Source organism: Pantherophis guttatus, chromosome 2, assembly GCF_059756535.1.
Source record: "Pantherophis guttatus breed Tessera chromosome 2, ASM5975653v1, whole genome shotgun sequence".
NCBI lineage: Eukaryota > Metazoa > Chordata > Lepidosauria > Squamata > Colubridae > Pantherophis > Pantherophis guttatus.
In genome coordinates, this window is record NC_142064.1 from 128,876,118 (window position 1) to 128,896,353 (window position 20,236).

Below are 20,236 nucleotides of genomic sequence, written 5' to 3' on the forward strand. Positions count from 1 at the left end.
GAGGTCATCTCGAAGGTTAGCTTCAAGATCAAACAATGAGCAATGCTGAAACCGGTAGCCGTTTCATGTATTCAGTAGCAGCTGTCTATCAAGACTGACACTGAGCCTCCTTTTTCACAAAAATTTGGCTTGCCGCCCAAGGCACACCTTAAGAAAGAATGTGAAATAGTTAGCGCAGAAAGCAAACTTGAGCTGAAAACATCACTTCAATAAGATGCTTCTGTATTTCCACCTCCACCCAGAAGCCGCAGCCCAGCCCTGGGGGTCAATCGTCCTGCAGCAGCGAACGCTCCCCTTTGGGCAGCGCTAATAATAACGACAGCGGCGTGGAGATGAACGCAAATGTGGGGGGAAGCTTAGAGGATTTGTCCGCGTTGGAGGAACCATCTGAGCCCATGGGAACCTCTGGGCTCTCAGCACTGCACAAGCTGGAGAACCTGCGCATTGACAAACTCAAGCAGTTGCGTAAGCCCCTCTCAATGAAGGGGGTCAAACTTCCTTCCATCCCCGGGGCAGGTAAGTGGGGAAAGTTTGGAACTTTCATGGCCACTAGAAGGCAATGAAATGAACTGCATCACCGCCAACATGGCTATTCAAGCAATTCCAGCTGGGGGAGCTGGAATTCCCGTTTTTTGGGGGGGGGAAGACATTTTTAGGAGGGAAGCAAAAGCTCTCTTCCAAGCACCATCTTGAAGAACAGTCTTCTTCCTTTCATTCTTCTTCTTTCCCTTCACTATTGTCCCTAAATTTTGCCTCCTTCTCCGGATCCTTTTCTTAGTAAAAATCACTTGGAACGAGTAAATCTTCCAGGAGGTTCTGAATCTATTAATTTGCGTTGATTTATTTCATTGCCTCCAAATCAGAAAAGAGATTCTTTGTGGGAACCCTAAAACAGTTGAGTAATTATTTAGAACCAAGATCCAATGTTGAGCAGGCTTTGGATAAGTTTAAAGCTGGAGAAGTATTGATGCAGTGGGAAAGAGAGAAAGGGGTGGGGGTGGGAGATGATCTGCTCTGCTTATTGATAAATCTTTGGAATTTATTTTAAAAATCGCAAAACAAATGGTCTGCAGGCTGTGTCCTTTTAATTGCTTACTTAGACCTTTTTTTGCAGGTCCTGCAAGAGAGATGCCTGGCTTGTGCGGGGGCCCCTCTACAGCGGCTTCTCACCGGCGCGTTATGGAGCTCTCATCCAGTGACCTGCCTTCACTAACTGTGGCAGGAGACCGACGAGGTAGCACTACCAGCACTGTCAGTTCGGCCTACACCGTCAGCCGTCGCTCTTCCATGGTATCACCCTATCTGCCAGCCGGGGGTGCCCCCAATGGATTAGGCCCACCGGATATATATGACTCCATATCCCCCGATGCCTCAAGACGTTCTAGTGAGGCCAGCCATTGCGGAGGACTTCCAGGGCTGGGTAACCTCACTCCAGCCCAGCAGTACCGCCTCAAGGCCAAATATGCCGCAGCAACAGGTGGGCCACCTCCTACCCCTCTCCCCCATATGGACAGAGCCGCTCAGTCAAATCTCGTAGGGGATTATTCTAGCTCGTGCTTGCCTCCTTTTGTGCATGAGCACAGCACAAACGATTACCATGGTTACAGCAGCACTGGCATTCTCCATCCCCACCTGAGCCACAGCGGCCGGCGAGCCAGTGACCCCGCGCAGGCAGTGGCAGAGGCCCATCCGGTTCCACGAGTGCAAAGGTTTAAAAGCCTCAGCAACATGAGCCCGGCAAGTGCAGGCAGACCTGGTGGACAAGTGACGGGGGCCACCGAGGCCAACCTTCCCCACCATCTCTTCTCCCCACGGCCACCAAGCATCAGCGAGAATGTTTTTTTGGAAGCCGCCGCTATGGAGAGCACCATCCCGTCTGGGGAGCCGGAGGTGCTGGAGATGGAACCTTACCTTACCTACCAGGAGCGGAACTACCCATACCAAGCAACGGCCATGGAGCTGCAGAGCAATCTCGCTCATCGAGGCACCTTGAAGCTGGTGGGTGATTTACAAATGAGTCCAGTGACCCACGAGCAGCTAGAAGGTGGTTTTGAGCAACCAGACTACATCCAGTCGCAGTGCCAGATGAACGTGGCTTTCCACACTGCACGGCAGTGGGACAGCAACAACTCAGGGATAAATCCTGCATCGCTCCCTGGCATGGGGCAGTGCCACTCCACCCAGTATCCAATCCCTGAAGCTAAGCCCATGGGAGCAGAGCCTGCCAACCATGGCCGACAGGGGACATTCCAGTTTGGCCAGGCACATATTAAAGCCGAGCAACAGTTCCAACCGGCCACGGCTGCTCTTGCCTCCTGCCAGAGCATGAAGCAGGCGTTATACAACCAGTCTCAACCAGTCTGTGGAGATGGCGAATATCATCCCGAAAACCAGCAGGGCTCTTGCTATGGTGTGGGGCAGCCCCCGAGCAGGAGATCCCAGACCCCGATGTTGCAAGTCAAAGAGATGATGGTACGGAGTTATGTGCAATCACAGCAAGCACTGATGTGGGGGGAGCAGCCAGCCAGCAACGTCATGGATGACACAGAGAACGGGCACAGCCAACAACACCAGCCTTACCCTGGTGTAAAGTATCCAAGCTACCCTGCCAGGCCATCTCCAGCTATGGAAAACAAAGCACTTTTAAGCCCCAACAGCCAGTGTTATAATCCAAGGATGGTCCCACATCCACCTGGTGGACCAAAGCCACTGAACCGTCCAGGCAACTTGAGCTATCAAGCTAGCCCTTCTTATGAAACCCCCGGTGATGGTGGCTCTCACCATATGATGCGCTTACCCCCTCTTCACGGTCCTGAAGAAACAGGCTTTCCCATCCCAATGCACGTGCCGCTGAGCAAAGCTTCTGGGCACAAGTTGATGAATACCCACCAGAGGCACCATCAGCCCCCCAGCTGCGTGGCTGAGGATCCCGGTGGGCCTTATGCTCCTGGGCTGGAGGCCCCTAAATCTGACTCTTTCTCTTATCTGCCAGAGGAGCAGGTGTCTAATAGTTTGGACACTCTGGACTTAGAAAACACCCACTTGGACTTCACCGCCATCCTTGATGACACAGAGGCCCTTAGTCCTACCCCACCTGGGGGCCCGACCAACATGGCGGTGGGGGATATGAATTCCATGCTGAACTCATTGGCAGGGGAGAACCAGTTCCTTAATACCCTTTCCTAGTATGTTTAGACAAAGCTCTGATGACGAAGACTGCTATTTATCAGAATCAGGCTGATATGAGAGACAAGCATGACTCTTACTGGGCCGAACTCACTGGGGAGAGAGCTGATTCTAACTAGTAACCTCCAGGTTCCTTGGTACAAAATAGCATTTTTTTTTTATCCTTATACACCCTAGATAAGCTGATCTGCTGATCGGATGGGCTGAAAGATGGGCAGCTAATGGGAAAGGAAGTGTGTCTCTCCCAGGCCCTTAGTGAGAAAAACAGAACTCAGGGCTACCTAGATTTTTATCTATGGTCATTCATCTCTTCTTCCCACTAAATCCTCTTTCCCAAAGAAAACCAGTATTTTTGATAAGCTTCCCAAGTGCCTCTTTTCAAATCTATTAAGAAACAAGAATGTTACAAAGCATTTCTTGCACAGTGCCTCAGAGTTTGTTGATAGGGTACGTTAAGTCTGTTATCGTATATATTGATAATACTTAGATATATATTTATAAAAGCAAGCTTAGATACATGCAGTGCTGCAAAAATGTGCAGAATTGTCACTTATTCATACATCTTTCCTGTAAAATACACAGAGGAGGAAAGACATCTGGAGGAACAGCATATTAAAACTGCCTCCGTTGCCACATGGAGTCTTTTAAGCATGATTGTAGAACCCTCCCAGATGCTGGAATATACATTGCACCCTCCTTGGCTTTTGACCATGTTGGTTTGGGCTAATGAGTCCAGCAACATCTGGAGGTCGAGAATGGTCTCACCCTTGGAAGTTGCTGAGTCTCAGGTCATATCTCAATCCACATTCAGCTCCATTCCCACATTTCAGCTCCCAATTTGCCAAGCTAGCAAAAGTTAACCTGGCATTTCTAAGTACCACCAATTTATCTTTTGCCATAAACTCCCACCCGGTAATTACTGCTATTATAAAACCCGAAATTATAAAATAAAAGTACAATGCTAGGAAGGTGCTCATCTTCCGTTTTCCTGCCAGAACGCTTGCCTTAATTATTTTTGCCTACCTAACAGTTTCACACATGCCTCCCCCTCCTCTTATGGCACCTGGCCATACTACAACAAAGGTCCCCTCTGCAGTGTGTTGTAGATTTAAGGGCCCTTCCCCAGCTATAGTCATGCGTATGACTTGCTCGGTTGGAATGTGGTTTGAGGACGTATGGAAAATTTATGCTCATGATTCCACACAGAGAGGAGTTCCATGTGTGTATTTTCTGAGTGCTGGGATAAAGATGTTTTAGATGTAGGTTTGAAAAAAGCTAGATGATCATGTGGGAGGCATATGTTTGGAAATACATTCGTCAGGGAACTGGATGTTGCTGTGGTGCCCATTCAGTGTGAAAAGATTTGTAATGCCACATATTGGGGAACAGTGAGAAACTAGGCAAAAAGAGAAACCACAAGCTTATCCACCACGTGCCACAAATAAACTCATATACATTGCAGAAGGCTAAATGGAAAGGTGGACAAATTGGCACGTTAAGAGTAAAATGCCTATGGAACAAAAGAATCTTCTTGTAAATTCAGATTAATTTATAAGCGAAAATAGACACCCAGCACGCAGTTCACTTATTAACCCAGCCTACAGGTAAATTCCTCTTGATTCCAAATGAGCTAGGGCTGGTTGACACAAGCACATGCACTATTGGATTTCATAATACCTTTTATGATTTCAACCTGAAGTGATTATCACAGCAATTCATTGTGTTTGAAGCCATTTCTGAGCTCTTGGTCTTAAAGCTGTAATTGCCTGATCGCGTATGCAAGCCGCAGCTTTATATGTACTTGAAAATCAATGTACCTGCCTTAGGTAAAGATAAAGGTTCCCCTCGCACATATGTGCTAGTCGTTCCCGATTCTAGGGGCGGTGCTCATCTCCGTTACAAAGCCGAAGAGCCAGCGCTGTCCAAAGACGTCTCCGTGGTCATGTGACCAGCATGACTAAACACCAAAGGCGCACAGAACGCAGTTACCTTCCCACCAAAGGTGGACCCTATTTTTCTACTTGCATTTTTTTTTACGCGCTTTCAAACTGCTAGGTTGGCAGAAGCTGGGACAAGTAACAGGAGCTCACCCCGTTACACGGCACTAGGGATTCAAACCGCTGAACTGCCGACCTTTCGATCGACAAGCTCAGCGTCTTAGCCACTGAGCCACCGTGCCTTACATGTCTTAGATTCTGACAAAATATCCCATCCACTGGGCTGCTGAAAGTAGAAATTTGGCCACAAGGGCAATGCTACGTTGTCGTGATTGCTCCCTTAATTTGAAAACCCGTGAAACTGAACGAATTATTACAATAAGGAAAATCCAAAATATTGTGTTAAAGATAGCAATAGCACTTAGAGTTATATACCACTTCACAGTGCTTTACATCCCACTCTAAGGGGTTTACAGAGTCAGCATATTGCCACTAACAATCTGGGTCCTCATTTTACCAACCCCAGAAGGATGGAAGGCTGAGTCAACCTTGAGTCGGTCAGAATCAAACTCGAGGTTGTGGATAGAGTTAGCTGCAACACTGCATTTTAACCATTGTGCCACCACAGCTCTCATATCAGGGAATCCCCAGAGAGATTCAGTATTGCATCTCCATCATGTATTGACTATACGCAGCAAATAATCTACTTTTGAATTTGTAAACAGAATAAATAGTTTCATATTTGCTCATTGAAAATATAACTTTGATATGCTTTTTAATATTTTTGCCATACACTAAGTAAAAATGAAATAAACTGGCCTAGAAGTTGGAGAAGCAACACAGCAGCACAGATCTTCTCAGACCATAAAGGCAGTCGGCAGAATTAGCCAGCAATACTGCATTCTAACCACTACATCACCACAGTAGTTAGATAGCTCATTATCCTCATTCAAGATAGGGTTTCCAGCTGTACACTGAGGAACAACCAGCCCTATTCTTTTAAAGTCCCAATTCATCCCATGCATCTGCCCAGTCTGAAAGAAACTTTGGCAACTCCTGCAATATTAATGGTGGTGTGAAAAAGAAACTCTCCCAACTGTTTCTTCTACAAAGGTCTCTTAGTTGCATGTTGATAACTTCAAATCTGGAGCACTTGAAAAGCACTTGAAATTCTTCAGGTACGCATTTATGTTAGATCAGATAAGACTTATCCAGCCTATTCTCTGCTTGCAACCGTCCAGGAAGTAAAGCTACACGAGAGCCAAGAATATAATTTTGAATCTTACTCTTGTGGTCAGTCAGCAAACTTGTGTTCTTGCCCTCCTGGTTTTTCCAAATCCATATATAAGCAATTGGGCAAAGTGAAGTGTATTGATACAGATGGTAGGGAAGCAGAATCATAACTTTAAAAATTTAATGGGGAATATCATTGTCTGGTGCTTAGAAGCTCCCCCCTCCTATCAACTCTGCTTAATTAGCCTTGGAGGTTTTTAGTAACATTCTAAAAATCTGTTGAATTAAAATGACAGAGAAAGAAAGACCACACACAAGCAATGGGAAAAAGTGAATATATAAACGAAGGCCAATAATACATCTGTTTTCAAGCTATCAACAGTTCTCGTAACTGCACTGACTGCCTTTACCCTTACATTCCTGCTGTTTGCTTGTTTCCAAATAAAAGATAGTGGTTCCCCTTTAAAATATCCTCAGCAGAACAAAGCAAGCTATTTTGTACCAAAGCTGAACCTTGGACTGCCTGGCTCAGAATTATCCATGTGCTTATGGGAGCTCTTCAGGGTTTTAGACAGGAGACCTAGATGAGAAGTTAAGGGCTGATTCACTAAGTTATGCCTCTCCCATTGAGGCAACATCTTCTCTCATAGTTCCACCTATGAACTGTCCTCATGTCCCTCACCCCAGCATTTTCCTCATAGCAAAAATATAAACTCAGCCTAAGAAACCAAAGAATATTCCTTGCCTCTGTTTTAGCTTTCCTTTTGTATCTTTCTGTTATACTTTAGCCTAGAAGCCAAACCAGTGTCTGTCTCTCCCTGGAGATTATCTTCTATGGGAAGGGATAAAGGGAAGTATTAAAGCAGGGGAACAAATTCTAGGCATATCACGATGACATGTATTTTGATAGTTTGTACATAGTATATATGTGTGCGAATATTTTTTACCTATGTCTTTTTCTCTGTCTCTCTCACTCTCTTTTTTAGAGGAGAAAAAAAGCACCAATAAAAGGTTAATAAAACATATTTCCTCAGGAAAAAAATGAAAGCAAAGCTAAATTGTTCATTTATTTAAATATAGCAAGCCATTCAAGACACTGAGGGTCATCAGCTAAGCCTTCATTTTGGTAAATGGCTTTTTTGGTCCCCAAACTTTTCACTTTTCTCTAAGGCCATGGAAGAGAAGTACCAATCCACAGGCAATTTTCATCATAATTTCAATGGAAGGAAACAAGCCAAAAATACAATGGGAAGAAAAGGGATAACAATGCTAGCACTTGTCAGACAAATTATTGCAGTCTTTTCTGGGGAAAGGTATAGAAGTGTTTTGTCATTGCTTTCTTCCAGAATGGTCTTTTGATTTTCCAGTCTAGCTTTCAGCAGTAGTACTTTCTCATGAGTTTCCATCCAAATAGTAACCTGATCTAAACCTGCTTAGCACAATGCCCAAGAACAGCTTAAGGAAGCTGCTGATGAGAGACATCTTTAAAACTTCTGAGAAAAATGAAAAAAAACTGCCCAATTTCCCCCTTGCCCAAATGGTGTATTTATTAAGATGTAGGCAGTTGGTCATGCTTCCTAATGAGCTTGTACAACTGAATTATGATAAAGAAGATTTACATGTAAATCTGAAAACATCTAAGAGGTCATATCAGCCTTTTCAGAGCCATATGTGAAACGGTCAGATAAAAAAAGAAAGAAACCTTTCCCCTTAAGACCAACAATTTCTCATTTCATTAATTTAGATCAATCTTTCCCAACCTTCGCTGGCTGGGGAATTCAGAGATTTGAACTCCCCATATCTTAAAATTGCCAAGGCTAAAAAACACTGGTGTAAATCATGGAACTCCTGTGATGATTTTTTTTGAGCTTGGTTCTAACACAAGCCAGATGTTTCAAGATTCATTGTCTGAGATGGAGAGATACAACGATTTGAGAAAACTAAAGAAGGTTATGCATGAGATTCAGGTTGACAAGTAATGGGAATATGCTTGTTTTATTATTTTTCCCCCTTTTTTCCGCTCAATTGTGTTTGATTCTTGAGGATAAATTGATGGTAAGTAAAGGTAAAAGTTCCCCTCACACATATGTGCTAGTCGTTCCCAACTCTAGGGGGCGGTGCTCATCTCCATTACAAAGCCGAAGAGCAAACGCTGTCCGAAGACGTCTCAGTGGTCATGTGGCTGGCATGACTAAATGCCAAAGGCGCACGGAACACTGTTACCTCCCCACTAAAGGTGGTCCCTATTTTTCTACTTGCATTTTTTATGTGCTTTTGAACTGCTAGGTTGGCAGAAGCTGGGACAAGTAATGGGAGCTCACCTCATTACGCGTCTTAGCCACTGAGCCACCGTGCCCCCTCAATTAACAGCTAAACGGCTGGCAAGAATTAAACATTTTTTTATGAAGAGATGGAGAAAGGCTTCTTCTTGTTTGTACATTCATAAAATTGTTAAGGGCATGAAAAAATAGCAGCGAATTTTTCCTAATTCATCCCAATATACATCTAAAAAATAAATGAGATCCCTAAAAGGCCAAGTTCAGGCAAAAGCAATACAGAAGAAATGGAACATCTGGCAATATTTTTATTACTGAACACTTTCTTTGGTCAATCACAAATCTCACTGAGAAATAGGTCACATGTGGGGTGAGCCAGAGAATTTGTAATATTTATTTCTTTTCAAACCATCGTTTTGTAAAAGAACTGGGGTTTTCTTAATAGTCAAACATTACCTTTGATGATTCCTAGGTTATTTGGTAAGAAACAATAGCAATTTGAATGGAAGTTTCAATTTTATTTTGGTGGAAACTCATGTGCTCTAATAATGATTTAGAAGGCATCTCCTTAGAAAGATTTTGACTGTGGTAGCAGACGTTCATGGGATTTGTAGTCCAACACATCTGATGGGCAGTTGGGGAAAGTAATCCTGAAGAATTAGGGTTTCAAGAGTACAGAGGCTATTTGGCACCGTGACATCAGACAGGAGACTAAACCTAGGGGATTCGGCTGGCTGGCAGTCCATCTAATGAAAGTCTGTCTCCTCCAGCACAGAATGCCAATAATTCATGGAATAAAGGTTCCATTTTATAGATTTGTTTGGATTGAAATCTGCATCTAAATAGGTCTTGTTCACTGTTTAAAGCCAAAGTGCTTTCAGTCATATAATTTCTCTTTTAGGTTCTCACCAGGTGTTTACTGGGTATGAATATGACACGTTTTTGCTAAGGTATACCAGCTAAAAGATTTGATCAACTAAAAAAAAAAAAAAAAAACCAAATCTCAAAGAAGTAGGATGAAGAGATCCACCTTTCCTAATAAAATACCTTTTCCGAAGATGACGGTAACCTATGCTGCTGTGATTGGTGCAGAGAGTTTCACAGCATCCATGCTTGCTTCAGAAACAGATTGTGATCCCCTATGTCTTGAGAATAAAGCAATCCATATTCCAAAAAAAAAAAAAAAGTATCAACAAAGTCATTCGGCACCTGTCCCAAAGATGCTAGCAAATTCAGTAAGAAGCAACTCGACCACCTGATTCTGGTACACCATGTCCTCTATCAGGCTGGCTACATCTCGCTCATGTCGCAACAGCGTTGGCCCAAAAACAATGCCAATGTTCTGAGTTGTCATCCGGTTGATATCTGAGTGATCCATCACCCTGAATGAGGAGGGGAAAAAAAATCCGGAAATGAGAACATCATACACTATTTTGGTCCCGTTTGATGCATCCATTGCTAAAGCAGACAGGCAGATTTAATTGAGATTTCATTACTAAAACAAAACATGCTGAAAATCACATTCATTGACCTGTAAATCCATTGGTCTAAATAACCAATCAAAGACACAATCAGTCAGGGCAGCAAATCATAAGAGAAAGAGAAGACAAAGTGTATGGAATTGCTTCTTCCACAAAGCAACTTTTGGATATCCTGTAATTTCCATTTCCATATTCCCAAAGTTAGCTCCAGGATCAAATTTACAGCCAGTTGCTCAACCATCCATGTAAGGAAATGGTTTCCATTTAAGTTCCCTTTCAGAAGGCAAAATATGAGGGTCTAGACCTCACCTGATGCACCACTTCATTTTTAGGAGATGTTACCCAAATATTCAACTCAGCTTTCCTACCAGATTCTCATGATTCTGTATGAAGTTAGGGAATCCATTGCCACTGAGGTTAGGAGGAGATGGGACTGCCTGGAACAACATCTGTAAACGGGGCCCAAGATCAGTGGTACTATGTAAACCCTACAGGTCTTTCAAGAACAATGGGATGGGATGGGATGGGATGGGATGGGATGGGATGGGATGGGATGGGATGGGATGGGATGGGATGGGATGGGATGGGATAGAATAGAATAGAATAGAATAGAATAGAATAGAATAGAATAGAATAGAATAGAATAGAATAGAATAGAATAGAATAGAATAGAATAGAATAGGAGTTGGAAGGGACCTTGCAGGTCATCTAGTCCAAGCCCCTGCTTAGGCAGGAAACCCTACACTACTTCAGACAAATGGTTATCCAATCTCTTATTTAAAACTTCCAGTGTTAGAGTATTTACAATTTCTGGAGGCAAGTCGTTCCACTGATTAATCCTTCTAACTGTCAGGGAAATTTCTCTGTAAGAAATTTAAGCAACTCCTCCAAGTTGCTTCTCTCCTTGATTAGTTTCCACCCATTGCTTCTTGTTCTACCCCCAGGGGCTTTGGAGAATAGTTTGACTCCCTCTTCTTTGTGGCAACCCCTGAGATATTGGAACACTGCTATCATGTCTTTTCATCAAACTAGACATACCTAATTCCAGCAACCGTTCTTTATATGTTTTCAGCTGCCAATGAGGTACACATTGCAACAGCAAAACCACTGATATTGATAGTGCTCAGCCATAGAATATCACTATTGAACTGAGAGTGTGCTCAGCTATAGAATAGTCCAATAGTGCTGTACAGGTGGTCCTTGACTTACGACCACAACTGAACCCAAATTTTATGTAGTTAAGCAAGAAAGATGTTAAGTAAGCTTTGCCTCATTTAACAACTGTTCTTGCCACAGTTGTTAGGTGAATCACTGCAGTTGTTAAGACAGTAAGTGAATTGTTAAGTGAATCAGGTTTTCCCATTGACTTTGCTTGTCAAAAAGTCACAAAAGGCAATCATATGATCCCAGGACACTGCAATTATGAGCCAGTTGCCAAACGATTGAATTTTGATCACCTGACCATGGCGATGCTACAATAGTTGTAAGTGTGAAAATCAGTCGTAACTCACTTTTTCAGTGTCATTGTAACTTTGAACAGTCACTAAATGAATGGTTCTAAGTCAAGGACTATCTGTACCCAGATGCAGGAAAGTTCATAAGTGTGAATAAACAAATTTTCTTTTAAATTGCTGATCCCAGGCTGAATTTTCAAGTTTAGCTTCCAGTGGTAAAATATGCATAATAAAATGTAATTGCAAGGGTAGTCTACTTTTAATTAATATATTCTTTTTATAGCTTCTTGTTCAAGGATACAAGTGATTATTGCTCTTCAATTCATCGGCTTTGCTTCCTACCTTTGAAAGAGAAGTTTAAATATTAGTTTCTTTTTGCTATCTTTTTTCTTACTAGTGATTTTGTTTGCTTTGCTATAAAAAAAAGAGGCCTTAATTCAGTTAGTCCTCAACTTACAACAGTTCCTTTAGTGACTTCGAATTTACAACAGCACTGAAAAAAGTGATTTAGGACCATTTTCACACTTATGACCGTTGCAACATTCCCATGGTCATGTGATCAAAATTCAGACACTTGGCAACTGATTCATATTTATGACAATTGTAGTGTGCTGGGGTCATGTGATCACCTTTTGTGACCTTCTGACAAGCAAAGTCAAGGTGGAAACCAGATTCACTTAACAACCATGTTACTAATTTAACAACTGCAGTGATTCCCTTAAACAACTGTGTCACAAAAGGTCGTAAAATGGGGCTAGATTCACTTAACAAATGTTTCACTTAGCAACTGAAATTTTGGGCTCAGTTGTGGTTTTAAGTCGAGGACTACCTGTAACAAAAGCCAGACTCTGCCAGGAAGAAAGTATTACTGGACAAATTCGAGGTGACTAATTTACTTGCGGAGGTGCTGAAGTAAGTAATGCAGTGTGTCCCGGTTTGGTTGAGGGAGAGTCTGGATCAGCCCAGCAATCTTTGACACTTTTTCCTTGTAATCAGACAACTCTGTGCAGAGAAAAGCAAAAAGATTTTTTTTTTTTCAGCTGAGAAGGCAACGTTTAGAATGAAAGATATTGTAGCTTCCAAAGGGCAGGTCGGAAATCTTCAGTGTTGCTATCAGAGTTACATCCAAAGCACATTTTGGAGAAGAAAATAAATTGTAATTGGGATGATAGGTGTCAAGGCTCCAACTAATGAACCCAAGCAAATCCTCCTAAAATCCTCCTCAAAGAACTTCTTTATTGAATACATCATAGCGGCACAGCTCTAAAGGAAAACCAACTCTAAATCTTTCCCATGGTTTCAGTATAATTAAAATAGGAGATAACCCCATCCCCAAATGTCACAGGTCACGTTGGCCAATTGGGTTAATTGGCGGGCTCCCTAGGCACTCCTTCCCCGACCTTAGCAGTTGCCAGTAGAGAGGACCTTGGTTCTCACAAGAAACTCTCTGTTGTGTCTAGTAAAGCATTCCAACCTCCTTCCCTGCTTCCCCCCTCTGTGTGGCAACTGAGGAACAGAACGTGGCAGCAGCCAGAAAAATGGCTGCTGCCAGGTTCGGTTTGAAGTTGACAATAGGATTGTTGATTTACAATAGTCTTACCACACCACTTTAACCATAAAAAAGATGGGCTTGAGGTCAATGGCTCAAACAAATAAAGAATTCTTATGAGTGATAAGGAATAAGTAGAGAAAACTCTTTCACGCCCTATCGTGACAGGATGCATGACTACAGAAGCTAAGGGAACACAATGATATCAACTCATTCTTTTTCAACTATCCGAAACACAGCAAGATGGATGCCTGTTCAGTCATACCCTTATCATTCCTCCTCTCCTTTATATTTATGAAAAAAAACAACTTCAAATGTTTCACGTGTCTGTGCCTGTGTACAAGCACTGACACTCATTAATTCATTCATATTTAGAAACCACCCATCACCCTCCCTCTGGCAGTGTACAAATAATGTATACATATATAACATGTGTACATATGTATGCAAATAATATATGCAATGTAACGACTACGTGTCAATGTAGGGACCAAAACACACAGAACACAATATAACTTTCAAAAACCAAAACCGTCTTCAGACCCACTACCGTAGAAAGCCAGTTTCAGAGCTGGCATGTGTGTACCTGCATCGATGATGTCTCAAATGGTAACCAATGAGAGCTTTAATTGAATTCGACTAAAAGTTACAGGAATAGAATTTGAAAAAATGATGCAGATCACGAAAAAAGGGTATTTTTCATATTGATCATTAGGATTTTAAGATTCTCCAGCTCCTCTAGCAACCTGATATTTGGGCACAACTTAAAATAAGGCAGTAATTTTAGATCCTCTGCATTCAATGATCTATTACTGTGATGGTGAACCTATGGCACGCATGCCACAGGTGGCACCGATATGGCACGTGGCCATATCGGTGGGCATGCAAGCTCAGCTCTAGTGGGCATGTGTGCGCCGGCCAGCTGATTTTTGGGCCTTCTGGGCCCATCAGAAGTAGGGAAACAGACTGTTTCCTGCCTCCGGAGAGCCTGGGGAGGTGAGGAAGGTCCGTTTTTTGCTCTCCCCAGGCTCCAGAGCCTTTCTAGGAGCTTGGGGAGTGAAAACGGTCTTCCACACACCCCCGGAGGCCCTCCGGAGGCCGGAAACGGCCCATTTGCCAACTTCTGGTGGGACGCATAGAATTATGGATGTGGGCATGCATGCGCGACACCCCCCCTCCCCGCTCTCCCCACTTTTGACACGCGATGGCAAAAAGGCTAGCTATCACTGATCTATTATGTTCCTGAAGCAAAAAATTTAAGATACCTGTAGATAATCCGAAGTACATCTCAGATTGGAGAATTGGTATTAGGAAAGGCTGAGATGTCTCCCCCCACCCCCCTTCCCGATGGGAAAACCAAGATAGACAATTTCATTTTATATAGCACTTTTTCTAAAAATGAGTTGCAATATTACAGAAAAGTCCCAGGTTTTTAATCCAGGCTCAGAATTAACCTCTGCTGGTTTATTGATAAATTTGCATTTATCAATAGGGCAAGGAATAGGAAGCAGACTTACTGACAGAAGCTATGCATTCACCAACGTGACTGTAGGGCACTAGGGATTCAGGTAACTCTCGGAAGAAAAGCTTCAGGGCCCCTGTTATCACATGCACATCATCCCACTGTGGACTGGCCAGGTTCAACTTCTCCTCTAGGGAACAAGGAAGAAAAAGACAAAAAGGGCATATCAATGGGACCTTTTTCAATGTCACATCTTTCTGCTTTGTTGGTAGAGAGAGAGTCACCAAATATATTAAGGGGCTGAGATATAAACCCTAATCAATCAGAATGGGACAACTTGCCGCGGCCAATTCATCACAGGACAAGTTACCATGGCCAATTTGCCATGAGATAATTTGCCATGGGGCAATTTAACAATTCAATTTAATTATTTAAAATAACTAAAATTTTATTTTAATTTTTGTCCTTCACATTTCATTTTGTCCCCGTCTTTGCATTCCTTCTTTAATAATTCTATTCCACCATTTCTTTGATATTAGTGTAATTCTTGTCCCGCAGCCAGTTGGCTGATGTCAAGTTGTCTCGTGGCAAGTTGGCAGGAGTGAACTGATGCTGGCAAGTTGGCTGCGGTGAATTATCATACCTTGGCAACTTTAAGACTTGTGGACTTCAACCCCCAGCTTTGCTGGCTGAGGAACTCTGGGAGTTGAAGTCCAGAAGTCTTAAAGTTGCCAAGGTTGGAGACCCCTGCTCTAGCTGATACAGCTCATGTCCCTTTTCCTGGGGCAGCTGAAAGAAACTGCAGAGACTGGGGAAGAAGGGGAAAAGGCATTTGGTAAACCCAGATTTGACTCTCTCTCTCTGGAACGCTTATTAAAAATAGTATGCTTGTCTCAGTGGCGCAGTGGATTCTGAAACTTTCAGACTAAACATAAGACTGCCTGACACAAACATCTCTCTCGCCCCCTTCCTCCCTCTCTCTCTCTTTCTCTCTCCCTCCCTCCCCCCTCTCTTTCCCTCCCTCTCTCTCTCTCTCCCTCCTTCCCTCTCTCTCCCTCTCTCCCTCCCTCCCCCCTCTCTCCCTCCATCCCTCTCTCTCTCCTTCCCTCTCTCTCTCTCCCTCCCTCCCTCTCTCTCTCTCCTTCCCTCTCTCTCTCTCTCCCTCCCTCCCTCCCTCCCTCCCTCCCTCCCTCTCTCTCTCTCCCTCCCTCCCTCCCCCTCATTTGTTTGGGTCTTTATCCTTAAAAGGAACAGAAACTCCGTTGGGAATTGTAGCAATTTTTTAAATTATTCCCGTTGAAGGAGATTGTAAAAATTCAGAATTTGCACCCTACATTCAAAACCTAATCTGGTTTCATTAAAATCTCCTGCCTCTTCCATGACTTCTGGGTAACCAGGGTTGCTATTTCAATGATTGAGGGACACAAACATTACCTTGGCAACGTTGCTCCGGGAAGACATAGCGCCCATCGGATGTCACTGCCCGTTCTGCAAAGCAGCACAATGGTTACTGAGGATGCCACAGGAAAAACAATATCTTGTAGCAAAGGGTGAAGACAGGTTTGGAGGTAGCCAGAATGTGTCAAAAATACATTCTGGATGAGTTTATGGAATGCTGAGACATAAGATGGCTTGTCTATTGTTTTTTTTCCCTGCAGTGTAAGAACCCAACCATTGTCACCTTGTCATTTGTTTCCTATCCTGCTTTCAGCTCTGGTAAACAGAAATTTCATCCATTTTTTTTTAAAGAGAGGTTTAAGATCTTCTGCGTTGTCTAGCAAACTTTATGTAGCTGTAGCAACTGGAATAGTTCTGAATACCTGCTCTCACTCAAGCAGAACTGGGATAAGTGCTGTAAATCAGGACCTCTCTGACATGGAAAATAATTACTTCCACATTGGATCATAAAACCCAAAATTAGCTGACCTGATCAAAGGGCTAGGGATGAGAAGAAGACTATGCACGTGGTTATGTCCTTGAAGCAAGGCATCTTTGAGGTAAAATGAGGAAATCTTATTCCTCTAGTCAGCTTTGCCTTCATCTATAATTTTATCTATAATTCATCTATAATTTTCATCATACATATATATGTATATCTGGTTGCAACCTCAGCATGAACAGCTGGAAAATAGTGGGCTCTGCTAAACGCTGCGAAAATCCAGCTGGTAACTGCTGCCAGGGGACCCTTTGGGGTCATAGCCGTCTTGTAGGGATGGTGAAGGAAGGAGAGGGGCTTCGCTGACCACGAGGAATCCGCAAATTCCTCGTTAGGTCCGAAGCAAGCTCTCCCTGAACGGCAGCAGGCACGGCCGCCATTGCTGGCAGCCCCGAAGCCAGGACAATCGGGAACCAAGATTGTGCAGGAGCTGTGCATGGACAGAACATTGAAATTGGGTGAGATATTTACCAACTTTTACTTTAAGGACTTGCAATAACAAAAAGATTATGAAAAGAAAACTCCTAAGCTTAAAATAGCGGCAAATTGACACACACACACACACACACAGAGAAAGCCGGAAATGAAAAGCCGGGGGGGAAAAAAAGCCAAAGAGAAGCTGTAAATCTATAGCTATAACCCAAGAGAAGCTATAAAACACAGACAGCGTGGAAAAAGCCCAAATAATCTGAAAGCGACTTTAGGGAGAAATTATTTGTTTATCTGAATTTCTAAACCTCTTGGATTTAGATATGCCTCCTATAACTCCATGTTCACCATTTATCATTCTATGCCATACTCACCACGGTCAACTATGAATCTCAGCTTCTGAATAGTGGCCAAGTTCCCGTTGACCCTATAGATTCCATCTGCATCCAGCCCTGAAAGAGAAGGACAGAACTGCTGTGAATCCCCCACATAAATCTATGGAGTGCCAGAACTAGGAGAAAGATCCTAGCTGAGACAGAGATGGAGTGGTGACCCAGGGATACCCTACCTCTCTGTTCCACAGCTTCCACACATTGTTGAACAAACCGGGGTACTGTGCCCCCTTCTCGCTGACACAGGGCTTCTAGCCGACAGCCAAAGACTTGATCTAGGAATAGAAATGGAAATGGTGAAGCAATTGAAGATACTTTGTTCTAGGAGGGCTACAATTATCTCTCTGCCAGGGAATAAATATAAAGGAGCAATTGGTACAATCCTAGCCCTATTTTTATAGAGCCTAAAGCACCACAAGATCATGGTGCTGAAGTTCAACAGTAAACCTGATTCCTGACTGTATCGATACACACATACCCACGGACTAAAATCAACTTCTTAAACCTTTCCTTGCTAGACCTATTTATTTTGTTTTAAACCCCATGGCCAAATAAAAATTGGAAAAAAAAAAATCTATGCCACTTGTTTCCCTCAGCCACAAAAAAATTCATAGCCCCTCAGAATTTTTAAACTCAGATTTGTGACTTTTAGCAATAGTGAATTGATCCAGGAACACTAGAAACAAGAAAAAAATTAAATTTGTCTTGAGATCTGGATGAACCTGACTCTGCTGATGTTTCAAAGGGTTTTAAAGATCTGGGTCTTCACTAGGCCTTTGGTAAGGGTAAATTAACTCCTCTTGAATAGCTTGAGATCATTTTTCTTTCATTCCTGACTGGTTTTTATCATCTTTGTCCTTTTTATTCTTTTATTTTGACTCTTATTATATTCTAGTTCTTGTTTTTACTTGAAACAAATACCCAGAGCCATTGAGAGTTGGGCAGCATGCAAATTAAATGAATAAATAAATATCTAAGGATAAGGCCAATGTTTCCCCACATCAAGCTGTGAGGAAGGCCAGTGTAGCGGGGTGAGGGGACTTCTGTGGCTCAGGATGGGCAACAGGCACGTTTTCCTCATTTTTGGTGCAACACTTTCAGCCTTCTATCCTTCTGAGGTCGGTAAAATGAAGACCCAGATTGTTGGGGGGCGGAGGCAATATGCTGATGCTGTAAACCGCTTGGAGAGGGCTGTAAAACACTGTGAAGCGGTATATAAGCCTAAGTGCTATTGGTATTAAACCACACTAACTTTAAAAATAAATTAAGATTTTTGTTATGCCGCTAGATATATAGGGAGGTAAAAAGAGTCTGGTGATAATTTTTCATTAAAGGTGGCAAATGTATTTAGTTGTCATAGTGCTCATTCCTGTGTGTTCAGAAAAATCTCTCACATGCTCATTCATTCATTCATTCATTCATTCATGGGTCATAGCAATGCTGATTTTCTGTACATTTGAAAAGCCATCATCTCTACCCAGCCTCCATTGCAATGAAACTATAGGAATCTGCATCATTACCTCGGATCAGTCCTTTCTCCTGTAAACTTCGCAGGGGTGGCCTCTTGGCGATGAAGCGTCTCAGTTTGCTTTTGACCCTTTTCTTGTAGACTCTGCCAGGACTCCCGGGGGCTAGAGGAGGAAGGAACAGAAGCCAAGAGAAGTTAAGGCAGCCGCCATGCCCTCATCCGCACATGGGACACCATAGCCCTACTTTCGACAGCTTTTAGCACTCTCCCCACCCCATCCCATCCCATCCCAGATCTGCTGGTCTCAAACCTGCTTGCACTTCACCCTTGGAGACCCCAAGTTCCTCTTCATCATCCCAGCTCAAATCCACAAGCTCAGCACTGTTTGACCGATAGAGTGGGTACAGAAGCGGCTCATCCAGAGGGTTCTCTTGATCCTGCAGTGGAGCAAGGAAGGAGCTTAATCCAGAGAAATGAGCAGCCAGATAGGATGGGGCAAAGTGGGCAAATGCGCTGCCATCAGCTACAAAAGGGTTCTGTTTCAAAGATCTACAAACTTGGATTGATACACTTAGGATTTCATATTGACTTGACACTGTGATAAACCCATGGTAGGAGAGTGTCAACTTCGAAACAACTACGGCCAATGCCATATTTACTTTGCTTTGTTTCTTAGTTGCCATTCTCTGGGGGAAGGGGGGGGGAGTTAGAAAGGACTGGAATGCGGTGCCTGAATCCACTAGACAAAACATCCACCAGACGCAGCTTGTGACCCAAGGCCATGGCAACAGACATCATCTGATACCTAGGGAGAAGGATCCCGCTGGAGTGATTGGTTAACGTGACCTAGGACACCTGAGGGAGTGGGAAGTTTCTAGAATTACCCAGAGCCACCTTCAACTTTCTAAGTGCCGATACGATGTACTCAATAAAAGGAGTTTCTGAGTCCCGATTCAATTGGGTTCATTGCTCGGAACCATGAAAGACAGAGTGGGGGGGAAGCGAGAGAGTAAGAGAGAAAGAGTATGAGAGATAGAATGAGAGAGAGAGGAGAGAGAGAACTAGAGAGAAAAGAGAGAATGAGAGAAAATGAAAGAGAGAGAGAACGAGAGAGAGAGAGAGATAAGTCCCTTGGGGTCATTGGGTGGTACACATGAAGAAGTACAAGCTCAGTAAAGGGCAAACCATGCACAGAGTCCTTTTTGTGGTCTGTCCTTCATTGATTTTGTAGTTCTTCATGTGTACCACCAAAGAACCCCAAAGGATTTCTCTCCCTCTTCTGCCATGGCTCTATCACAGTGACACATCAGTACAAAATCCTAAATGTATCAGTCCAATTATGTGTGATAGGATGGAAGCCTTAAGGAAGAATGAATGCTTCCTCTTCAACATTCGCCCCACTTTTTCCAGGAGAGTCCCACACCCAAGTCAAT

The 20,236-nt window shown here is 43.2% G+C and overlaps 2 protein-coding genes across 9 annotated transcripts in view; one reads left to right on the top strand and one right to left on the bottom strand.

Moving 5' to 3' along the window:
• The window catches only part of GLI1 (GLI family zinc finger 1), a 142,549-nt gene extending 135,141 nt beyond the window's left edge, over window positions 1-7,408 (top strand). For all 8 annotated transcript variants that reach the window (XM_034419237.3, XM_087886695.1, XM_060688988.2 and 5 more), the window contains 2 exons: window positions 243-516; window positions 1,115-7,408. In XM_034419237.3, coding sequence (XP_034275128.2) covers window positions 243-516; window positions 1,115-3,186 — 2,346 coding nt within the window. In that variant the 3' untranslated portion in view covers window positions 3,187-7,408. The remainder of the gene's footprint in view (window positions 1-242; window positions 517-1,114) is intronic.
• A 1,512-nt stretch (window positions 7,409-8,920) lies between these two features.
• ARHGAP9 (Rho GTPase activating protein 9) overlaps window positions 8,921-20,236 on the bottom strand; it is a 42,021-nt gene continuing 30,705 nt past the window's right edge. Inside the window, exons 11-18 of the mRNA XM_060688986.2 lie at window positions 19,114-19,240; window positions 18,856-18,966; window positions 17,512-17,610; window positions 17,318-17,395; window positions 16,013-16,066; window positions 14,634-14,768; window positions 12,464-12,569; window positions 8,921-10,014 (exon numbers count right to left, since the gene is read on the bottom strand). Of these exons, the coding sequence (XP_060544969.2) occupies window positions 9,831-10,014; window positions 12,464-12,569; window positions 14,634-14,768; window positions 16,013-16,066; window positions 17,318-17,395; window positions 17,512-17,610; window positions 18,856-18,966; window positions 19,114-19,240 (894 nt within the window). The 3' untranslated portion in view covers window positions 8,921-9,830. The remainder of the gene's footprint in view (window positions 10,015-12,463; window positions 12,570-14,633; window positions 14,769-16,012; window positions 16,067-17,317; window positions 17,396-17,511; window positions 17,611-18,855; window positions 18,967-19,113; window positions 19,241-20,236) is intronic.